The sequence below is a fragment of the Mustela putorius genome, unplaced genomic scaffold, assembly GCF_011764305.1.
Source record: "Mustela putorius furo isolate JIRA1106 unplaced genomic scaffold, ASM1176430v1.1 tig00003834_pilon_pilon_pilon, whole genome shotgun sequence".
Taxonomy (NCBI): Eukaryota; Metazoa; Chordata; class Mammalia; order Carnivora; family Mustelidae; genus Mustela; species Mustela putorius.
The window spans coordinates 6,066,938-6,086,510 of NW_025421987.1; the positions used below are offsets into that span (position 1 = coordinate 6,066,938).

The window sequence follows — 19,573 nt, forward strand, 5'->3', positions numbered from 1 at the left end:
ACAAAGTATCATTTATAAAGAAATTTTTATAAATTCAAAAATAGGTTATTGGTAACATGATTACCTTTAAAGCATTGATTTTCATTCACAATATGACTTCATTAATCTTAAACAGCAGTTCCATCTACAAAATGTTCTACAGCTTTTTCTTTTTGAAAAGGAGGAAAATAAAAGCAGGTAAAGATATTCATAATTTCTAATTCAACAATATCAACTTCATTTCACAGCATTGATTAGTAGAGAACATTTTCAATTAAAGTGGTATACAATTTACAAAAATAGAATGATTATATAATGCAAAACAATATCCTCCATTATGAAGAATATGTGTGTGTGTGTGTTTGTGTGTATACACATAAACAGATTTTTTATAAGTTTCACTATTAAATAGCCCTTATTCAAGTACTTTTTTCTGGTATCTCTTGAAATAATTACCTTGCTATATTATTTGTAAATACATAAAAAAATAAAAGGTTAATCTAAGAAAAAGTTAAAAGTTTCAGTGTGGTTGACTTAAATATCAGCCGTTCACTTCAGTGAAAACCTGATTTGAATTCAAAACAGGTTTAGGTGCCATACTGAATTTAACAACTTAGTCAAAAATATAGATATATTTGTGTCAAATACTTAGTAAATTTCCAACGTGCTAACAGAGAAAAATTAAAAGTTTGTATTAATCTATTCATCTATTTATCCAATCTTACACAATCCCCAGACAAAATTCACTTATATATAACTAAAATGATCCACTAATATACAATATACCTGCTTACAAACACATAGGTAGCCATAAATAAAACTTTATTCTTTAATTTCATTTACAAGCTACCAAGTATTATGTATCGTACACAGTGCTGAACACTTAAATGGCTGTAGTCGTGGAAGGATCCAGACTGAATGGAAAGCTGTAGATAAAGAAAAGATAAAAGCAAAGTAATACTGTAACAGAAAGGTGGCAAAAGCATGGTTTTGCCATAATGAAATCAATCAGATTTATAATTATACATCAGTTCTGGTTTAAAACAAAGTCTGAGCGCCATGCGATTCTCAGCTTTATTGTTTGCAGTCTGGCTAAAGTCTGTATAGTCATTTTGTCTTTTGCAGTTATTAAAATAAAAAAGTTAAAAACTATAGCAGCAACAAGCAAACCCTGTGACAGGAAGGCAAGGGTTAAGAACTAAAAAAAGTTTATACAGTGTGTTTAGGGAAAGTGTGTGCAGTTTATCTTCCATCAGCAGGAGTTCGACTGAGGGACAACATGATTCGGGCAAACCGTTCACAGAGTTCATGTGTGGAATATGAAGGTAACTTCGGTGGCTCATGGAAACCTTTAATCTCAGTAGAACAATCAAGCAGTTTTGGTAGAAAATCTGTCAGCTTCTCTTGGAGATTTGCTGTAAATACAAACAATTAGATGTAGATAAAGATAGAGAGGGAAAGAAATTATCATCTTTAACGTAATTTATTAATTTAGAGTGGTCAACTGATGTTTCATTTCAAAATAAGCAAAATAATTACCATTTGGTGGAGAGAGGTAAAATATAAATGGCAAGGCAATGTATACAACTTGGTTTGTAAATAAGAAAAAAAAAGTAATGATGTTAATGTAAAAATATTACAGAATATAAAAATAAATAACATCTAATTCTAACTGTGCTTAATCCAACAACTGAGGTGTCCACCAATAGTAGTGGTTAAACTTACACTCCATTTCTTGTCCAAGATAGGAACACCAACGATTTCTCATGTCTTCCACAGCAAGTATATCTTTCTCTTCCATTTCATCCACCAATAACAAGGGCAAAAATGGGACAATAAACTCATTCATGATAATCAGACCATTGTTTACTTCTCGATCCTCTCCAGATTCAAATAGTTCCGCTGCTTGCTCATTTAATTTCTTAATGCAATGAGGAAAAGAAAGAGTTTTGTTTCTTTTCTTTAATTAAATAAAAATACTTGTGTTAACACCAAAAACAACATAGTAAGTATGTTTACAAAAAATATTAGAACAAACAGCAATAGGGAAAAACAATCTCAATCTACTCTAGAAAGAAGTCTCCTAGAAAAAGCTGTGCATATAATAATAACAAAAACAAAAACCTTTAGAAACTGGCCAATTAAAGAACTATCCTCCAGGGATACAAACCACTAACATTTCAAGTTTTAAAAAACTCAAATGCAATAAAAGCACCTGAGAGAATAACAGTGAAGATCACAACGTCCTAATATTCTCATTCAAAAATTTTAAAAACATACTGCAGACTACAATTAGTAGTTTACAATAAAGAAAACATTTCAGCACACCTACTTAAAGACGTTTAAAGTACACTTAAAACATGTAACTTATATCTGTTCAAAAATCATACATTCTTGAATACTTTTGTGCATGTCTGTGTATTCTGTATAGGAAAAAAATCATAACTTAGGTGCTCAAAATATATAATAGAGTGATGTTAATAGTTAATGAAATTCAATCAGAAAAAATGTATAAAGATGGAATTTTTGATTTTATACCTATTAGCTAACTAGATGTACTCCAGACATCTAGAAAGTAATCTAGTACAAAAAAACAACAAAACAAAACAAACAAAAAACACACCTGTTAAAAACTTTTTTTAAAGTTTATAAAACAATAGCAGTATTTCTACACATTGATAATAAAAATATTTGAGAAAAAAAAACTACCAATGACTAGGTAAAAAAAAGGATACTGTTATTACAATGATCTTTTGACATTATATATACCAAACATACGATTTAGAAAAACTAAAAAAAATCCACTATTTTTCTGGAATAATAATGATTCCTCAGGCTCTGTGAAGCACCTCTTCTCTCCCCAAAAAACGGAATGAAGAAATTTAAATATAAAAATGTAATTATTATGATCCCACTTTAAGAACATTTCTGGTTTATCAACTGCAATATTTAGGATCAATAAAGAAGGGACAATAAGGAATTGGATGCATTCTCCTAATCTCATAATCTTAAAGGATTATACCCAGATTATAGACCTCATCATGATGCTTTCCCCATCAGAATTTATAGTCAATCACTTACACATGAGTCCGGAAAATGTGTTCAATGTAAGATAAAATGAGCAAGCAAACACGACCTATGTATATTCAACTTACTAGTAAACATTCTCTTCTATAATGTGATATCAATTCTTCATCATGTCCTCTGTTTGGGCCTTTGGACAAGAGTTCCTTGTTATTCTGATAAGCACAGATAAGGAACAGCAGGGAATCTATATAACTTAAAAATTAAGAGAAACACATAGCATTAATATTTCATCTTTGTAAAAAAAAGTCAGCTACAGTTGTAAAATATTTTAAGTATACATTTGTTTTGATTATACAGAACATTACAATAAAAATATCATCTGATGCCCTGTAAGCCTGAGAGCACCCTTTTAGCAACAGCCACATATGAAACCAATTATACAGTTGTGTCATAAACTAAAAACAAAAACAAAGACAAAAACAAAAACTGGAACTAGGAATTAAGAAAACACTGGGAAGGGAAAGCCCATAATTGTTGAATTTAGATAGTTCCAGTCTTCTATGGAAACTGTTTACCTCAAATCTTCCATTTACAGTCAAAATTAAGACTGAATGAAAGCCTAGAATCTAACTTTTTAACAACATAATGTCATTTTTGTTAGAAGGAAGGATCAGGTTACTCGAGGTTTTTTGTTGTTTGTTGTTTTTATGTTTCTTATCACAAACATCATTTGTTGCATTCAGTGACTAGTCAGGTTTTTTCTAGTCAGGTCTGGGCACAGTTATCACGATAAAAAAATGTAATTGGTAGAGGGGAAAATATCCAAAGGAGACCCAGTGGAAGTAGAAAGGGAAAAGAATACTTCTAAATCTGAAAACTCTAGTGGAACACAAACAATAAAAAAACATACTAACATAAAAGCTGACAGGTCTTTTATATTCAATATAAGTAATATTAGTATGTTACATTAATGTAAGCCTAGAAGTTATGAAGTTCAAACTAAATTTTAAAAAAGAGGAGGGTAAAAATGTTTGAGGATTGTATCTGCCTCTAAAATAATTATCCTCTCTTAATATGCTGTAAGAAATAAATACAGCTATATATATGTATATCTGAAATATGAACATAAGCTATCTCCTTTGTGTGAGTTTTTCTAATCATAACATACCTTCTTATGGATTAATTCAGAAAAATATAACATCCTAAAAGGTGAAATAGTATAAAGAAATACTTTTAAAACTCTAGGTTACACTAAGTTTTACTCATGTGCTCAAATATAAATTCCATACTTCAAATGTTAAATGCAGAAATGAAATTAATGACAACTCAAGTTACATACCTGAAACTATTTCATAAAAAATAAGTTATTTCATATAGTTTATTTTGAAAAGTCTTCTCCCAGGAATTCGTTTTTGAGAAAACTTACAAACATGGCATTTTATTTTGAAATACTATAAACATAACCTCAGCTAAAGACTTTTTATTTTACTTATGAAAGGAAAAAAACGAAGGGAGTGATAGTAATATTGGATGTTTTGCACCACTAAATTAAGGAGGTCTGCAGCACATCTACCTTTCTTTTATAGCCATTAAGTTCCTATTCCAAATGTCATTAACGTCATTCAGGGAGACATTTGTATTTGGCCTTCAAGCCCGGAGTCACCTAAGAACAGCTCTAAAACGATGACCTTGTTCCAATTTTTCACTGAGGTACACAATTCCCATATTTTATCAACAACCTCTGAAGTGCCTACAAATATATTTTCAAACAAGTCAGAGTAAGACTCAGCAGTCCAGGTACAACACCCACCTTTTTTTTTTTTTTTAAAGTTTGAGAAATGCATATTCTTTTTTTTTTTTTTTAAAGATTTTATTTATTAATTTGACAGAGAGAAATCACAAGTAAATGGAGAGGCAGCCAGAGAGAGAGAGAGATAGGGAAGCAGGCTCCCCGCCGAGCAGAGAGCCCGATGCGGGACTCTATCCCAGGACCCTGAGATCATGACCTGAGCCAAAGGCAGCGGCTTAACCCACTGAGCCACCCAGGCGCCCCCATCGACCTTTTTTAAAGGAAAAACAAGACCACGTAGCCCATAGATTCTTTTTATCCTCATTTATACTATTATAAAATTATGGCTCCTAAAAACATGATTTCATTTCACTACTCAGACTTGACAATGGACTGTCAATCAGTATTCCATTCAAGGCTTTCAACTGCTATGTTTTTATATTTTAACAAAGACAGAAACTTTCTAACCTGCTAGCAGTGGTAACTGCCGTATTTAAAATGTAAAATTAACATTTCTTTTTATGATATTCCATAAATACTATTTGTCACCATTACTAATTTTCCAGTTGAACTTTCCAACTCAGTAACATTCGTCATCCCAGAATATTTACTTTCTGAATAAGTATATATTTGAGAATAAGCAAATTATGAAATTAAAACACACTTTCAAGTTATATCTTAAAATCCTTTAACAAATGTTAACTAAGAAAAGCTAATACAGAAGTTAATGCAGAGAGCAAGAAAGTGACAGATTCACCTTTTTAATTCTTATTGAGTGAGAAAAATAAATACTTCTTGCACTTACCTGACTTCATTAAATTTTACAAGAATAGAGATCTCTACTTCAATTTTTCTCTCCCTAGTTAATTGTGTGACCTTGAAAAAGTTATTGCATCTCTATGGAGACATGTGTAAGTAAACACAGTTTCTTTATCTATAAAATGGAAATACCTTATTGATCTTAGATATTCTGTTCAATTATAAGATCACACTACTATTTTTCTCAGAAATATTAATCTTAGATATCCTAAAGTGAACTTGAATACTTCTATTAAAGAAATAAAACTCTGACCAAAATAAAATAACTCATAAAATGGAGCTACTGATTAATCAAAATACTTTTCCATTTCAGTAACCAAAGTGAATTCTCTTATAAATTACACAGTATTTGTGACGAGCACTGGGTGTCGTATATAAGCGATGAATTGCTGAATTCTATTCCAGAAGCCAATATTGCACTGTGTGTTAATGCAATTTAAATTAAAATAAATAAATTACACAAGGACTAGGACTTTAATAATTTGTATCCAAGTATTAACACTATTTTTCAATTCCGGGTAACTTCTAAAAATCTGGTAAGCGTACAAGGGATGGCACTGTGCACTGTCCCACAAACACAGCAGCACGGTCTGACAGAACTTTCTACAGGGAGTGCTATGTCCATGCTGGCCAATACTGGAGCCAAACATTCAAAATGTGGATGCTGTGACTGAGAAACTGAACTTTTAGTTTTAAAGTTCTTCATTAAGTTTAAACCGTCACATGTTGCCGGTGGCAACGAGGATAGCCAGCAAAGCTCTAGAATAGCCTGTGCTGTCATTTAAATCAAAATTGCATTAACGTCTCAGCAGAGGTTTCCTATACTCCCTACAAAACAAGAAAAGGAATTCAACAACCCTTTTACTTGAATGCACTGTTAGAGAATATTTAAAATATAGCACTTCTAAAAAAAAAATCACTGGTCAAGTACATTCATATTAAAGAATGAATTAAGAAATATGTGAACAACATGTAAACACAAACTAGTAAATAATGTGTAGATAAGTCAATATGCATCTTTTCGTAATAACATTTAAAAGTAAATAATAATATAGTTTAATAAGTAGAAATTCTTTTAAAACCTTTTGTAATTTAAATGAAAAATTATCTAAAATGTGTTTGCAGTCACAATACTCAGAAGACCAGTGATCAATTCTCTACAGTGATATTTTTACAGTAACTGCAAGCTTGGACAAGGAGATTAAAACACTATTTCTGCTCTGAAGTCAAGATTAGACTCAGGAAGAATATGAAAAAGCTGGAGACTGAAGGCAAATGTAGGGAATACAAGAATTCCTAGTGTTGGGCCACAAGCTTCTTTGGTCCCCAGAAAAGTTCTTGGCTTCAATCTAATCCTACTGCATCCTAAATTTCAACTATAGTATTTAAGGGCTGATAGAAAGACTAATGCCAACCTTACAGATTTAACTGAAAATGGAAAATATACAGGGTATAGAGGAACTCTCTGTACTAACTATACAACTTCTCTATAAATTTAAAACATAATATTAAAAGTTTATAAAAAATATGTAAATAAAATATTATCTATAGACAAGGTTATATCCAAATAGAATTAAGTACAAAAATAGTATCTGACCACTATGCCTTACCTTTCTTTTTGAAAATTCTCTAGCCCAGTTATGAGATACATGGTTGTTTCCCTGAATTTCCTATAATCCTGATGCCACTCCTGTAGGTGAAAAAAATTTTTAAAAGAATGCAGAGTAGGATATTAAAGCCACATTGAAAACTGTTCTTAAAGTAATGCACTGTTCCCACAACTATTCAAATTAACAGTATCAAAGAATTCAAAATTAAGGTAAACTAGACCTAAATCAAGACTTTCAATTTTGATACATAAGATTACTTCATTAGTATAATAATAGAAATTAATGAAGAATAATGATTCACTACAGCAGAAATACAAATGCAAGATAATCTATCATGTTTTCTATCTCTCAAAAATTCTTTTGTACAATGGTATATTATTATTATTATAGATGTACATCACACTAGATGTGAGAGGTAAATGAAGTTACTACTCTAACAATGAATACTGAAGACTATTATATGATGAAAAATGTTAGGGAACTAAAAGAAAAATGTTATAATAAACTTATTTAACCTTTTAATTTTAACAAGTTTATGTTAAATTTTATTTTAAATATGGTAGCTGAATAGTTTATTCATCTGACATATGGCGAAAAGAATAGAAGCAGATCACATTTCAACTGCCCTCCCTCCAAAAACCCAATCATTACACATGTAATAGGACTCAACAATTCAGAACTGACCAAAATCAGGACTTCCCTTTAACTTACTAAGAGAAAAACAAACAAACAAAAACAAACACTATTTCAAGGAAAACCAAAATTAAATTCAATACAGGATTTAAATGAGTAATTAAAGTTAGCTTTTCTGGAAAAGTATTCAAACTGCCACTCTATTGTCATTAGCTTTGCCTGAGAAGTTGGAGTAAGCTTTTTCTGAGAAGCCCTAGCCAAGAAGTGTTTTAGGCTTTGCAGGCCATGCAGTCTCTTGTCACTATTCAACTCTGAGATGTAGTGACAAAACACTCATACCCAATATGTAAAACAAATAGCTGTGTTCCAATAAAACTGTTTTATAAAAACTGGTGGTGGGCTAAATTTGGTCTATGGGCCAAGGTTTGGTGAGCCAGGACTCAGCACGAGACAGAGATATGTAGGACACATAGGATTCAAAAACGTGTCATGTAAATACGTGTAAGATTTTATGGTTCTACAGTTAGAATATGAGGAGTGCTCAGAACAAAAATACGTTGAATCCGATTGGATGAAGCAACCCTGGGGAGAGACTGCAGAGTCAAATCGTAATTAAAAATCAAGACCATATTTGATTTGAATCTTGGGGACAAACAGAGTGAGGAACCCCCTTGCTTGTCATCTCTGGCATATATCATGTGTACATTTATTTGTGCATAAATATTCTCAGATTTTTCATTCTGCTATATTGTTCTAAATTACCTACCCTTAAAGCATAATGGTAAAGAATGGTAACTCCTCCTGGTTTCTAAAATAAGCTTTCCTACCTTGTTCTTCAAGAATGTCTGAGTTAGACGCAGATGTTTACATTTCATAAATTTTTTAAAGTTTTACTTAAGTAATTTTTATACCCAGTGTGGGGTTCAAACTCATGACCCCAAGGTTAAGAGCTGCACATCCACTGACTGAGCCAACCAGGCACCCCCCCTCCACCACCTCATAAAGTTTCTGAAATCAGCAAATCAACCTCCATCTGACAACTTGCTAAAAGTTTGATAGCGACTACACAGAACCAATAAACTACTCTGGGGTAAAATGGCATCTTTACAATACCAACTTATCCAAACATAGTATGTATAACCATTTATTCAGGTCTTCTGTTAACAGCTCCTAAAGTCATGCCATCTTTTGCTAGATTTATTTCTAGTTACTGCACACTTCTTGATGCTATTATAAATGATGTCATTTTTTAAAATTTCACTTTCTGATTATCTGCTGCTGGGTTGGTTAATGGAACAAAAACTGGTGTTTGGCAGGTTTTACATGTTGCAAAGCTCTCTTGTTATTTCTAATTAATTTATCTGTAGACTTTGTTTGTATTTCGTAGGTACAAAATCTCCAAACAATAACTTTACTTCTTTTATCCAATGTTTACTTTTTGCTCATTTTTGTTGACTTGCTACCCACTTGGAATTTCCAGAACAATTCTGAATAAAGTGGTTGCAGACATCCCCATCTTTCCTGATTACAATGCCCACAATTCTATATATTTCCTAGCTTTGCTGTTTTTTGAGACACTCTTTAGGAGATTAAAGTTGATGCACCTTGTATTCCAGGTTAGCTAAGGATTTTCATCAAAAATGAGTATTTTTTGTATATGTTAATATGGTGAATTACAATAACTGTTTAAGGGAAACTAGAATAATTAAGTTTATAAATAGGACCAAACATTAATCAAAAACACTATGAAATCAACTTAAAATTTACTAGATTCATAAATTTAAAAAGACAATGTGTTGGGACACCTGGGCTTAGATGGCTAAGCGTCTGCCTTCAGCTTGGGTCATGATCCCAGGGTGTTGGGATCCAGTCCCTTACTTCTCCCCCTACTTGAGAGCTCTTGCTTGCTCTAACAAATAAACAAATTAAAAAGTTTTTTAAAAAGTAAAAAAAAGACAATATATAAAGTTATATTTAAAAGTCTGAAAGAAAACTAGGTATTTGAATTGATAAATTTAAAAAAATACTAATTTTAAAGCCAAAGTTCACAAAGAGAATTTTGTGTACAAAATTACCATAAGCATGATATGAGCATTCATGCATGCTCTCTCTTTCACATGTACAACAGTGTCCAATAATGACCGATGTATTGGCATATAACGATTAAGGCAAGTTTGCAACTTCCTCCCCAAAATGTCTGATGAGGCCAAGAAAGGAAAAAGTACAGCATGGCTTCATTTGAGAATGCAGGTTCTGTGAAATTTTTTAAAAAAGGATGCAGGCTGTGTTAACCATGCTATAATTTGCTAGCTGTGAAAATTCTGGGCCGGTTACTTTACCCTCTCTATACCTTATTGTCTCCTGTGCTCAGCTGTGCTGAAACAAAAGGAAGATCAGTGAACTACAGAATTCCTCAATCTACAGTTGAACCTCTCAAAGGGCACATTACCTCATATTCTTCCAAATTCACTTCTTCAGGTTTTATCATTTCAAGTTTGGCTTGAGCAACTTTCATTATGTTGTGACACCTTCAAATAAAAGAAATGCATTCCTAAATCAAAAGCAAAATTCATAAAAACTGAAAAATATGTGACATAAAACTAAACTACCCAACACATATGAAAATAAAATCCATTGTCACTAAGCAACACTTTTTTGAGGAAGCAACTCCCAAGTAACTTTAATTGAAAATGGTTTTTAGATCAATGTTGGATAGTTACAAAGCACATAAAGAAGACAGCATCAATAGTTTTAACTCAAATTTATGATGTTATATTTATATATGGTGTTTGAATTACATTCTATCAATACATATTGCATAAGAAAAAATGAAATGTTTTTTTTTATGATGTATATCTAAGCAAGCCTAAGAAACATTAAATCTCATTTTCCCCTTTCAAATGGCAGTATTCATAAATAGCAAAAAAAGAATCCAAAATGTGGCTATCATTTCAGGTAAAAGAGACTTCCTTATGCATAGAATCATTATTAAAGAAATCTCCGCAGAATATATTTAGTTATCACATGGATCTCACTTTGTCTTTCAAGTATAAGAGAAATTAAACTATTAAACAATTTGACCAATTTCCATCCCCAGGACAAAAACCGCAAAAAGAGTGAAAAGTCAATGTGATTACCCCACCAATATTTTCTCCATATTCATTGGAACATGGTGTACCAACAACCCAAATAGTAAGAGTCATAATCAGTCATATTTCTGAGCGATTTGTGGTGGGGTAATATGTAAAATAAGTGATGCTCCCACTACTACTAATAAAATAGTAAGAGCTAACAGTCACTGAGCACTGTATTGCCTATCAAATACTGTTGAAGCCATTTACTTGTATTATCTCACTTAATGTGAAATTTCACAGCAGACACATGGTAAAGCAGGAATTTAATCCTGAATGCTTTATTTCCATATATTCTCCTCTGCTATATGTATTTTTAATTTTGAGATAATCATGAAGGGATAATCATTTATTTCAGGATTAAAATGGACTACAATGAACTCCAAGATAACATAAATGTTTCTGTATTCTAAAAATAACATCCAATACATGGATCTTTACCCAAGGCCTAAATTTCTTTAATGGAATTCATTTTAACTAGATTATATTTTAATTTTCTAATATTACTAAAAAATAAAAAACTTCTAGGGATTTTATACAAATTTCTATGGGAAAACATTTTTGCATAAACCAAAATATAGCAGATCCTTTAACAACATGGGTTTTGAGGATACACTTACACACAGATTTTTTTTATAGTATTGTGTTTTTCCTTATAATTTTAGTAACATTTTCCTTTTCTTCAGCTTACTTTATTATAAGAATACAGTATATAATATATATAACATACAAAATATGTATTTATTGACTTTACATATTCAGAGGCTTCCAGTCAACAGGAGATTATTAGCGGTTAGGTTCTGGGGGAGTCAAAAATTATACACTTTATGTGTAGATTTTTGATTGCACAGAGAGTCAATCTCCACTAATCTCCACACTGTTCAAGGATGAAGTATAATTCAACCATTTTAAGACTTCTCTTGATATCAGAGGGTATTAAACTATTTTATTTGCATCTACAATTAAATACTTTTCTCTAGAGATTCCCAAACAAGGTAATTTTGCTCCTCAAAGAGATTATTTGGCAATACCTGGAGACACTTTGGGTTGTCACGGCTTGTGGGAGGTGCTACCAGCATTTAGCAGGTAGAGGTCAGGAACACTGCCAAATATCCTATACATTATAGGATACCCCCACAATAAAGAACTATCTGACTCAAATATACAGTAGAGACTGAGAAATTCTTTATTTCTCTAAAATACTGAGTTCCCAAAGGGCAGTAATTATATTATATTCTCCTGTGCATCTTTATATTGCTTAGCTCAGTACCTTGGTCAATAATTACACACACTAAAGCAATAAATAAATAAATAATTGCTCAAACTTTTAAATTGCTCAGACTATAAACTCCAAGAAAATCACAAAGCAACTGTACAAATTAAGTGAAGTCAAGTTTTGTGCTCTATTTACTGTCTTCATCTAGGTTAAAAGAAACATTAAAAAAACTGCAAAGAAAACTATTTTAAAAAGATAATTTGAGCACATGAGTTCATTATTTCACATTTTTAAATTACCTTTCATCAAAACTCAAATTCCTATCTCCAAATTGTTCTAGCAATGTTTTCTCAATGATTTTCTTTGGTGCTTGGTTCTGGATAAAATAGACCACTACATGATGTAAACGATAATCTGTTTCTGGTGGGGTATCTTCTTGGGCCAACTTAACCAATCTTGAATACTCCAACTTAATTGCCTAGAAAATGTAACAAAATGTCAATTTTGGTTAATTATAATAATTAAAATCCTTCGATATTACAGCTTTAATTATTCTTGTGTTCAGATACATTTTTTTCTTTTAAAGTATAACAAACAAGGTAGTACATCTAAAAATACTGCCCCATATTCCATAGTTTAAAAGGATTTTCTAAAACTGACCATATGTGTACTTCCTTATCCCTTCACTGTAGTGTTTTTTGTTTTCATGTAGAGAAGCAGTAAACTAAACAACAGACCTAAGCGTACTATGTGAATACTTTCGTAAAACTTATCAGTCTGGTCAGTCTACTCAGAAATATCCTAAGACTGAGAAACCTCTTATACTATGCTTTCCAGTATCAGTTTCATGTGTATTTTGAATATTCCAAATTTTCGAGTTGAAATACAGCTTCCTAGAATACCCATATCTGAAAGAAAAGCTGGCTCTTATATGCATAATAATACCACTATAATTACCTTTTAAAAGAGTCTAAGTAAGTCCTGAGACAGTAAGGATCACAGAATGAATCCCTTGTTGCTTCAAAAATATTTGAATTTTATATGTGTAAGAATTAATTAATATTATCATTATTATCACCTTGTGCTTGAACTTCCTTTTTCTTTATAAACAGGACATCTCAGAATTTATAACTAATTATAACAGGAAACAATACTGATACATGTTTCTACATGTGAGCAAACCATTTGGAAAATATTAGCTCATAAAGAGATAAATGTAGGGTTATCTATCAAATACTGCTGTATACAAATAACTTATATAAAAATATTTTTCATAATAATCATTTATACTGGACTTCTATCTAAATCCTAGCTCTATTAACCATAAAAATTTTGGGGCCACAAGCAAAATAAGTTACAAAAAAATCAATTCTATTAGAAAGATTTTTTTGTTTTTATTTTTTTAAGAAGTATCCCTTTCCTAAGCAATTCCTGGCAAAACAGATACCTTGATATATTTTATAGAAGGGAGAAAATGTAACTGACAAGCACTAAATGAAACATACTAGTTATATGCTTTTATATTTCATTAAAGAGAAGGCTAATAAGTCCTTTCTATAAGTTAGCACTATAAACAGAATTATTACCTTATAGCTAAAATAAATAGAGTTCTCCTTTTTTGGTCATACATGCTGTTGTTAAAAATAGCCATGAAAACTATATTTTGACATGTAGGATCATAGGCTCACTTCAATGTATACCTAATTAGCATACATAAGCTTTGCTTAGAACTCTAAAATCTTCCCATTTTCCCAATTTGAAAAAAAAAGGGCGCACATATTCATTTAATAACCAAACTATACTAAATTTGAGAATAAATATAAAACAAAAAAAAATCAGTAAGTGTTCTTCCTTATTATAGTCTTCAGGCAATGACTGTCATAAACCATTCCAAGTTCTTTTGAATATTTAAATATTTCAAGGTATCATCCTTTTGGCCAAAATTAGTATGACCAAAATAAAATAAATTCGTATTGAGCCTCTTAAAGTAATACTGTAGGTTTAGAGATAAGAAATTATAACACTAAATGGTTACCTTTTTTTTTTTACCTACATTCAAAAGAGAGATTGTATATTTTTCCTAAAGAGCAAAGAGGTCTCTATTAGCAAGCTGGAATACATATCCCTCTTTTATTCTAAAATTATGTTTATCCCTTAATTTTGTTCTATTTAAGATTCTCCCAATTTGCACAAGTAAACGCCAAAGTTAAAATCTATATTTAAACAAGTAGAGGTAAAAATGCACGTTTAAATTTCTACAAGCGATTTTTCAAACACATAAAAAGTACGTTTTCACCAGCACAAATTATTTTTTATAATTATTTTTATTTATGAACGTCCTTCTAAAAAAGCTCTCTGATGTTTAAAATATACTGCAATCATATCTATTCCTTCAAAATTTCAACAGATGTTCCACGCCACTATATCTAGCCAAGTTATTCACTATCATTACAATCAAAGTTAACACTGCTGAGTTGTCAGTTAATTCATTCAACTTCCTCAGAATCTTGCTGCAGAACTGTGTTTGTCCTTTCCATACTCTGGCTGCCTATGAAGGTAATTATTTAAGTTAACTACCACAGATAGTGCAAAGAAACCACCAAACATTTACAGAATGAAATATAATACTAGTCATCAGGTAGGTGATGGAACTGCTTCGCAATTCATTTTTAAAAGTCTCTTTCACCAGACCTTTAACATGGTCCTACTATTCAGGTCCAAAGTTACCTATTCTGTCTTACTTCCTATGACTCTTCAACAAAGACTTCCTTCCACTTAGGTCAGAATTGTCTCCCCACAGATGCACTCGTGCCCTTATTCCTTAAGTTCTCCTAATACATGATGTCCTTTCTTGTCTGTTCCCCATCTATCTGTAGATGACCCATTCAATAAGACTAGTTTCTTTCTCTTTTGAAATCTTCAGTTGCAAAGATCCAAATGATTGTACCTAGACTTTTTTCTACCTTTCCAAATCATAATACAAAATCATACTCTAAATCTGTAATTTTAACAGACTTTATTTTGCTATAACTATATACATACAACAGAAGATACCAAATATATAAACATACAATATATTCTGGAGACAGAAAGGTCTAAGGGAAAATCAGACTAAGAATCAGAGAGTGAGGTATACTATTTGTTAATTGTGATATAAATTAAATCACAAACTTCTCCAAGTCTTAATGCTCTTATCTCTGAAATAAGATCTGTTGACTTCACAGAGAGTGTGTATGTATGTGTGAGTGTGCATATAAATTAAGTGTTTTTATAGGCTATTTAAACAAACAAACAAAAAAAACTGGCAGTGTACCAAAAGACAGAAGAAAACCTACTTCAAATCCCAGGGGACTTGTCATCATATAAGCAATATGATTTGAAAACAGTGCAATACATACAGGAATTAAAAATAAAGACAACTCCCAAACTAAACTCTTAGGAATTAAAATAATACTGTCTTAAATTATTCTTGGGCCAAAAGAATCAAAATCATATTAAAATTGGGATCATAGGATATCAAAACCTAAAGACATAGGAAACTTCCAATTTAACCAATAGAGAAAAAGTGCACTTCAAGAAGCGAGGAGGGAGAAGAGTAGAGGAAAGAAAAAAAAGGTAGAAAAATAAAATAATGTGGCAATTAGATAAAAAAGACCCCAAATTATTCTTTCCAAAAAGCTGATAGAAAACCAACGTATGGGAGAAAACTCACCACCACATATCAGAAAGGTGACAAAAATACAACAACAAGAACAACAAAATGAGCTTTACAATTTGTTTAAAAAGTGATACATATAACTTTATGCCAATAAACTATAAGTTTTTAATTAAACAGATGATCATCTAGGAAAATGAATTAACAGAATTGCTTTAAAAGGTACAAAAACTACCAAGTCTTTGAAGAGACCCAGTAAAGTTACAGAAGAACTGAAAAGGTTGCTCAAGATCTGTACCCAATAATGGAATCAGGCCCACTTTGTTTTAGAGCTGTACGGTTAAGTCTTCAAGGACCAAATAATTTCTTCATCTACACTACTCCAAAGTCTGAGAAAAGGGAAAAGCCTCCTTAATGATTACCATGGCCAGCATAATCTGAATATAAAATATTGACAAATATAAAAAAGGAAATTGGGGATCAAATTATCTATGAACATAGAGCCAACACTCATCCATTTTTGATAAACTACATTGTATACAAAAGAATATATAGAAACAGTGTTTACAATGTTTAAAAAAGGGAGGGTCAATGTTAAAATCTTTACATTCTATGGGTTAAAGATTACAATCTTTCAGAAGAAACTCTTTTAACTATGAATTTGAGAAAGTTTTTAAAATTGTAAAGGGAAATCTATAAAAAAATACTATACATCATACTTGAAAATAGAACACTAGAGACATAGCCATTAAAATTATTTTCAGGGGCGCCTGGGTGGCTCAGTGGGTTAAGCCGCTGCCTTCGGCTCAGGTCATGATCTCAGGGTCCTGGGATCGAGTCCTGTATCGGGCTCTCTGCTCAGCAGGGAGCCTGCTTCCCTCTCTCTCTCTCTGCCTGCCTCTCTGTCTACTTGTAATCTCTCTCTGTCGAATAAATAAATAAAATATAAAAAAAAAATTAAAAAAATTATTTTCATATTTAACTATATTCTGAAGTCTGGTTAACATAATAAAAAGCAGAAATGAAATAACAAGTATGATGGAAATTATCCCAATTATGAGATAATTATTCAGAGTCAGTGTACTGAAATAATGACATGAATCAACTAAAAAAATAAGAGCCCAATAAGGTAACTGGATTCAATATAAATAAATAAAAATTTAAAAAATAAAAAATAAATTAATTAGCTCTCCCACTATCTACCCTACCTGTAACTTGGTAGAATAAGTAGGAATAAGTGCCTCAATTCATAAAAACAAACTTTTTTTATATGCATAGGAATAAATTAAACAAGAAAGGTATAAGATCATTAATAAAGTAAAATTATAAAATATACATGCAATTGAGGACAGTGCCCAGATATCAGCAATAGTAAACATGTCTTGATATCCCATCAAGGAAACGGGAAGACAATTACAGAATAGTCACAATGGAATACCTTGAGAATGAACTACAACTATATCCAATAAACAGCTAAAGTTTCAAACGTGTTGAGTAAAAGCAGCCAGACAAAACAAGGACCTATAGTGAAAGATTCCAAGTGTATAAAATATAAGAACACTTTCTTATGCTGTTAGAGGTCCAGTGATGTCTTCTTTGGGGTGGTGGAAGAATGCAGTAAGCGACAGGAAGAAGAAACAAGCACAGCTTCTGAAGTACCGTATGTTCCAGGCCCGACTGGGAGTTACACAGACATGTTCACGCTGGTCGTTGATGGAGCTGCTCACTCATGGGCTGCACCGTTTGGCATGTTTTATGCTGTCATAAATATACTTTTACAACTTTTGAATAAACAAAAGCGTAATAAAAATAGGCATTTTAGGAGCACCTGGGTGCCTCAGTGGGTTAAGCCTCTGCCTTCCGCTCAGGTCATGATCCCAGGGTCCTGGGATAGAGCCCCACATCAGGCTCTCTACTCAGCGGGGAGCCTGCTTCCCCCTCTCTCTGCCTGCCTCTCTGCCTACTTGTGATCTCTCTCTCTGTGTCAAATAATAAAATCTTTATTTTTTTAAGGCATTTTAAAAGTCCAAAAAAGTTATGTCAACTAGAAACAACTGCTGGACCACCAAGAAGAAGTCTCATGAATACAGAGGTGTTCATACTTCATTAAAATCCTAAGGACACTTTAATAGGTATAGGCCCCTCCCCCCAAAACAAAAACAGAAGCAAACAAACAAACAAAAACATTTTAATGTCTTTCAGAGTAAATAAAGTATACAAATCCCATGATTATAATTATGGTATGACCCTCCCTCTGCCACAAACATAGAGTAACAAGTACTTTGTGAATACTTTCCTTCTGGCTTTTATATTTGCTTGTCATATCAGTCTTGTACTGCCTTTCTCTAAATTTCATCTTTACATGACAAAAGCTTCTCTCTTTAAACCACGAGAATTTGGGAATTTTCTGTTAACAGTGGAAACTGACCACAACATCATCAACTGGGAAAAGAACGCAGGTAAGCATCTTTCCTCGCTTATTCTTCCAGCTCATACTGTGTGTTTACAGGGAGCAGACTCCCATGTGTGAGGGCCTGGGGTTACTATTGTATCTGAGAGTGAGTTGATGACTCTCCCTAATAAAGAGGTTAAATCTCAGAAAGTCCACTTACCCAGATATAAGTTTCATTCTCTAATTTATATTTTTATTGTAAAAACCAACATTCATCACATGGTTTACCACCAGCAAACATATACAACATTTAAAAAACTGATCTAACCATAATATAAATGGAAGTCCATTTTTAGAAACAGGCAGAGAGTTGAAAAACTTCTTATAATCAAAAAGCTAATACAAAATAAACCACTAAAGATATTTTTTGGTAATGGGACAGAAGAGATATAGATGTATCTATATTATATCATACTATAATATAATTACATATAATTATGTATAAAAACATAAATATTAAAAATAAAAATCACAAATATACTATATCTAATTTAGGGAAACAGTAAGAGAAACAGCTATCATATGTTAGTTCCTGTGTTTTACATATATTTTGTATATAATAAAATGAATACTAAAAATAAAAATTATCAGTATACTATGTCTAATTTAGGGAAACAGCAAGACAGAAGCAGCTATCATGTTAGCTACTATGTTTTGTATATATATTCTGAATGTTGACAATGATTAAAATCAATTTCAAATTCACTTACTAAAGCTAACAAAAGCATAAGATAAAACCTGATGAAGATAGCAGAAAAAAGAAAAATACAATAAATTTTTATTAATAGAGAATGTAGAAAACCCAAATAAAATGCTGAGTAAATAGTGTGTATATTTCAATTCATAAAAATAAAAATCTACTAAGAAAAGTACTTTAAGAAACTACTACTGAAAACTTATAATACCTTGGGTCAAAGAAGACTTTTTGTATAGCAATGAAACTCCAGAATCCAGAGAGGAGAGAAAGATTTGAAAGCAGTGTTTTTAAAACTTCTTTATGAAATAAAGGTACAATCAACTAACTCAAACAGAAATGGCAGATGGGAAAAAACAGTGCATATGTCCATAAAGAGTGTACTATAGGAGCATCTGGGTGGCTCAGTCGTTAAGCCTCTCTCTGCCTTTGGCTCTGGTTGTGGTCCTGGATCAAGGCCCACATCAGGCTCCTTGCTCAGTGGGAAGCCTGCTTCTCCCTCTCCCACTCCCCTTGCTTCTGTTCCCTCTCTCACTGCCTCTCTCTGTCAAATAAATAAATAAAATCT

General features: G+C 31.9%; 1 protein-coding gene across 7 annotated transcripts in view; it reads right to left on the reverse strand.

Moving 5' to 3' along the window:
- Positions 1-780: 780 nt before the first annotated feature.
- Positions 781-19,573, reverse strand: part of USP25 (ubiquitin specific peptidase 25) — a 128,817-nt gene continuing 110,024 nt past the window's right edge. For all 7 annotated transcript variants that reach the window (XM_045088192.1, XM_045088190.1, XM_045088195.1 and 4 more), the window contains 6 exons: positions 12,504-12,682; positions 10,307-10,385; positions 7,225-7,304; positions 3,135-3,258; positions 1,705-1,900; positions 781-1,394 (listed from right to left, as the gene is read on the reverse strand). In XM_045088192.1, the coding sequence (XP_044944127.1) occupies positions 1,222-1,394; positions 1,705-1,900; positions 3,135-3,258; positions 7,225-7,304; positions 10,307-10,385; positions 12,504-12,682 (831 nt within the window). In that variant the 3' untranslated portion in view covers positions 781-1,221. The remainder of the gene's footprint in view (positions 1,395-1,704; positions 1,901-3,134; positions 3,259-7,224; positions 7,305-10,306; positions 10,386-12,503; positions 12,683-19,573) is intronic.